Genomic DNA, 5,528 nt, shown 5'->3' with positions numbered 1-5,528 from the left:
AGGGAGGGGGAGAAAGAGGGAGGGAGAGAGAGAAGAGGGAGGAAGAGAGAGGGGAGGGAGGGAGGGTGGGGAGGGAGAGAGGGGAGGGCAGAGGGAGAGAGGGAGAGAAGGGCCACATGCATTGGAAACAGCAATTTCAGATCTGACTTGAAGTGTCAGTGGGGAAGTAAAAATTATATCACCAGTTATTAAAGGATCATTTATTCCTCGTGTAAAAACAGCTCATTTTCATTTTATAATCACTGTAAATTTTTAAATAAAACTATCAAAGTGCTTAATGTTTTATTGACAGGATAAAGTAATGACTTATGTCCTTGGAACGCAGAAATGTAGATTTGTACTTTGGTCTATTAGTGGTGTCCTGGTGCTAAGCTAACAATAATCAGATTAAATTACTTGAAACCAGATGACTAATGGCATAAATAAGGAGCCAGTAAATTGTGCTAGACAGTTTACTAGAGCAACTCAAAAGTCAGAATTTCACATTTTTCCTAACAAGCAAGTCATTTTCAGTTGTGCAGTGAAAACATGTCATAGCCAGGAAATGAGGAAATTTGAATAAAGACACCAGTTCTCGCATTATCTCTTCCTGTGTCCCCTAGAGCACACAATGAGTCCATGGCATGCTCATTCTTCCGTAGGGTGGAAATTAAAAACAAATATGTTGGCCCTGTCATTTTGTTGAGGAGCACAGAAAAGCAAGAAGCATAAGGCCCGTCAGATGGGTTCTCAGTTACAGCAACCACACTTAAGTGGTTCAAGATTCCCATCTTCCTAGAATGTGCAGTTTGTTTTATGCTAAACCTTCATTTGATATTGTGAGCAATGAAAATGTCTTCATTTGTCCAAAATCAGGGATAAGGACAACATGGCATAGCTTTACCCACTGGTGCTCATCAACACAGAATGCAACAGAATCAAAATATAAGGAACTTTTCAGGTGATTCACACAAGCCTGTACATAGAGCTCATACATAGATTCTGTGTAAACCAAAGCCAGTTCTAGAGGTTTAAGAACATCAACCTCACTAGCGTTACCTCACATGGTGCAGCACTTAGCTTGTTTCTTTATTTCTAGACAAATAGCTTTAGGATTATAAGATTATGGTAAGGTGTTCTGAAACTCAAAAGTTTACATAAATTTGAAGAAAATCTCGTGTTTTACCATTAAAATAGTCTGTGAAACCATAAAGAAGGTGGTTACGATTGGAAGCAGAAAGCATCAAAGAGCAGAGGCTGAGGAGGTGGAGGATGGAGGGACGTAGAGGAAACAGATGTGGTCAGGACAGTCTGTAAGATGAGACCCGAGGGGCTGGAGCAGCAACAGAAGCAGAAAGCATCAAAGAGCAGAGGCTGAGGAGGTGGAGGATGGAGGGACGTAGAGGAAACGGATGTGGTCAGGACAGTCTGTAAGATGAGACCCGAGGGGCTGGAGCAGCAACAAAGCAGGGAAGCTGGGGCGGAAGGGGACCCCGGAAGATAAACAGACAGTAGCACCAAGGATCATTTCATTGAGACTACCTCTTCGTGACAAACAGTTAAGGGTAATACGTGAATCTTCCTTACCCATTAGTGTTCTGAATGCATTTTGACTGGCTTTTGGTTGAAGACGTGACATCTCAGTTATTTCAAGAACTTAAAGATATAAGAACTTGGGAAGCTAAAAATAGGGTGAAAATTCTTAAAGACCACAGAAGAGTGTTAAAATAGGGATCTGGAACCCACTAAGAAAATGGTGATTTTATAGAAGTATACCACAAATTTAGCTAGCATATGTTTACTTACAGGAATGTTGATGAACACTGAATCAAATTCTGCTGCTGTCAGGAATCTTTTTAGTGGTGCCATGAAATACTACCAGGAAAGAAGAGAGAAGTAACAATTAAGCATAACTTGTCCTAAACTATACAATAGTTTTTCATCAAACAACCAATATTTATTGAAAGTCAATTGGTTATCAGCATTATGAATACCAAAAAAAGTAGAAACTTTTTATATCAAAGATTTCAAGAACAGAGATATAAAGACATAATACAAGTTAATATATTTAAAGTATAAAATGAAACATTTAGACAATAAATGATTCTGAAAGTAAGAAAGAAGAGAATACCACCAGCTGAGACAGCAAATAATGACTACATTTTGGAGACATATTGGAGGACTTATATAAAACATCCCCCAAATGTTTTGCAGAGATCACAGACCCCTGAGATCAATAATCTTTTCATGCAATTTATAGATCATTCACTTTCATTCCTTGAGAATTTGAGTCCTGGCCTACCATATCTCTTTCATTCTTGGCAATCTCAGTATCTGTGCAGATGATCCTTCCAACAGGGTGGCCTCTCAGTTCTTTTACCTCCAATAAATTATTCCTGTGCTCTACCCTAGCTCAGCTCCCAAATCTGGCGGTCATACCGCGAGTCCTTGTCATTATCAACAACTGCCTATGCCCCACAGCACTCAACGGTAATGGGTCTGCCAATCCCCTGACCATCCACATCCCTCATGTCCTTCCTTCCTTCCTTACCCAGTTTACACTCCATCAGCCATCATCAGAATCATTTCCCTGCATATACCCTTCCATTGTACTTTTCTAGAAAAATGAAAACACTGGTTTAAATCTAGCTTGCCACATATTTTGTGCCTGTAGCTGAGAAGTTAACATGGATTATATCAATAATCTAATTTCTAATATGACCATAAAACTCAACTGGGCCTGCATACTACATAATCCTACTACCTTTCCCTAGTCAATTTACTCTCCTACTCTCTTAAACAACTTTTCCACACTTTTATCTCTTTTCCTAAACTTCCAAAACTTCCACCTGGTTCTCATTTTCCTAACCTCTAAATGTGGAGTCACCAGAGGTGGCCTCAGACCTCTTCCCCAACCACACGTATTCCCTGGGGTGAGTTCATTTTAGTCCCATGGCCTTAAGTGTCATCGTACAATAATGGTCCAATCTATATGTCAATTCAACCTTTCCCATTAATGCCAGACTCACATCAAACACCCTCCTAAATGTATCTTCTTGGAAGTGTAAAGGTATCACGAATTTAATACAACCCAACAGACTCATGATTCCCAAGCCCGTCCCTCACCATCTCAGTGACCATCTTCACCATTCACGCCATTGCTCATGCCAAAACCTAGCAGTCATTCTCGATTCCTCTCTCTCTCTCTCTCATCCTTTACCTAATCCACTATCAAATCCAGTTGACTCTACTTTTAACATTTATTCAAAATCTGACCACCTCCTATCACCTTCACCCATACCTTCACCAATCTCTGTCATCTTAATTACTACAATATCTTTCTAATTTTTCTCCAAGTTTCCACCCTTGCCTCACAAGAGCCAGAATGAGACATTAAAGACTTACATCATATTATGTCACTTCTGCTCAAAATGCTCTAGCTCCCCAATGTCCCCACATGACCCGGTAGCTCACCAGGTCTCTGACCTCCTCACGCATTCCCCTTCAGTCATTCTGTTCCAGCCGCACTAGATAATTCCTTTTCCTCAGGAATTATCTTCACTGGGATATTTGTATGGCTAGCACCCTCAATTTACTCAGCTTCTGCTTAAATATGATCTTAGCATAGAAACCTTCTGATACCACTCAATATAAAATACCACCAGCCTTCCCCCATCACTCTCTATCCCTTTCCCTGCTTTATTCTTCTTCAGAGAACATATCACCACCTGGCATACTTATTTGCTTACATTTTAACCCCTCCCATGAAAAAGAAAGTGCCATGAGAACCAGAGTTTAGTTGTGTTTACTGCTATATCCTCGTCCCTAAAACAGTGCCATTCAGGTACTAAGAAATCAATAAATAGTTATGGAATTAAGAAATCTGCTTTGAGATCTTTAACTACAAAGTTCTACTGAAAATCAGAATACACACATACAAACAAATTCAGCAGAAACAGTGAGTCTGATATGTTAACTATATATAGCAGCATTTGGGCATCAAGAATAGTACTTACTTTTTCTATTGACTCCAAAGTTTCTGTATATTTTTCTTCTGTCTGCCTAATTTCTGCTAGACAACAACTTCGTATGTCATTTTCTGGACATTTCTGTAGTTAGAATTATAAAAATAAAATTATTTAATCAAATTCGTATATTGATCTATCTGGTAGAAGACAAAAAGAGATCAAAATAATTGCTGTTTTTCTAAATCTTTCCATTCTAATAAAACACATAACTGAAAAACGTATTTATTTATGAAGTATCTTTGCTGTTTTTTTAAGTTTAAAAAACATAAATAAAGAAGTTTTAGGTGATTAAATTCGTATATTGATCTATCTGGTAGAAGACAAAAAGAGATCAAAATAATTGCTGTTTTTCTTAATCTTTCCATTCTAATAAAACACATAACTGAAAAACATATTTATTTATGAAGTATCTTTGCTGTTTTTTTAAGTTTAAAAAACATAAATAAAGAAGTTTTAGGTGATTAAAAATAAGCTTCTGAATATAGACACTCTCCTTAAAATAAAACATTTCTTTTATTAAAAATATTAATGGATCTGGAAACAACACAAATGGTGTAAGACAGTTTCCTTAATATACAGCATACTTCACAAGTGCTATAGAAATAACTGTAAAAATAATAAAAGGATATTTAGTAAGTAAAAACCTTCAAATATTTTTCAGAAATTGACATCTCAGCGTTTGGCTCTTAATACTACGTGTTTAAGATTAGAGATGGTAAAGCATGGTGCTAAGATCAAAGATTCTGTGATACCATGGAACTGGGTTCAAGTACCAGTTTTGCTGTTATTAACTTTATAAAAAATGAACAAGTTGCTAAATTTCTCTGACTCTGTTTTCTCATCTGTAAAATAGAGAGAATTACACTACCAACCCCAAGGAGCTGTAAATGAAACAAACTACGTAAAGCACTTAGCACCTTGCTGGATACACAAGTAGGGCCCTATACATCTAGATTAGTATTACTGTTAATCTTGTTCCACATAAACAGCGCTGTTAGATGAGTGAAGATTGTCTTTAGGGGAGGCACTGGAGAATCTGCTGGCACCAAAAGCAGTTGACAATTATAGGAGGTACAGATGATATTCTGTCACCTGAAAATGCTCTCACGATGGCCTGTCAGCTCATGCAGTGGGTTACAGCACGTATTCATTCATTACGTTTACCAAACATTGTCCAGGTAACTTGCTTCCATCCCACAGAAGCTACTGCTCCCCCTCTGAGGCACTCGACAACCCGCCAGCCTTTTATTAAAGGCATGAGCACAAGGAGAACTAAACAAATGCATCAAAGTACTGAAAAACCCTAAATCACCATCCACCTGATGAAGAAAGTCTTTAGTTAAAATGAAGACTATATTAATAAACAACTAATAAGCAACTGACTTTTTTTGTTTCAAATTACAGATGAGAAAATAATTCAAAGTAATTCTTTCTGAATGTTCTAGTTATATTAACAGCAGATAGAGTGTTGAGGACTCATATCAGCTATGACAATATCCAAAACTAAGTTTATGAAATAGT

The 5,528-nt window shown here is 37.6% G+C and overlaps 1 protein-coding gene across 1 annotated transcript in view; it reads right to left on the bottom strand.

The window, feature by feature from the left end:
* The window catches only part of VAV3 (vav 3 guanine nucleotide exchange factor), a 204,222-nt gene that overhangs the window by 90,790 nt on the left and 107,904 nt on the right, over positions 1 to 5,528 (bottom strand). Inside the window, exons 6-7 of the mRNA XM_008581073.1 lie at positions 3,996 to 4,088; positions 1,786 to 1,854 (exon numbers count right to left, since the gene is read on the bottom strand). Coding sequence (XP_008579295.1) covers positions 1,786 to 1,854; positions 3,996 to 4,088 — 162 coding nt within the window. The remainder of the gene's footprint in view (positions 1 to 1,785; positions 1,855 to 3,995; positions 4,089 to 5,528) is intronic.

Source organism: Galeopterus variegatus, unplaced genomic scaffold, assembly GCF_000696425.1.
Source record: "Galeopterus variegatus unplaced genomic scaffold, G_variegatus-3.0.2 Scaffold2256, whole genome shotgun sequence".
Classification (NCBI taxonomy): Eukaryota; Metazoa; Chordata; class Mammalia; order Dermoptera; family Cynocephalidae; genus Galeopterus; species Galeopterus variegatus.
The sequence above is the reverse complement of the archived record's forward strand: the minus strand, read 5'-3'. Positions and strand labels throughout refer to the sequence as shown.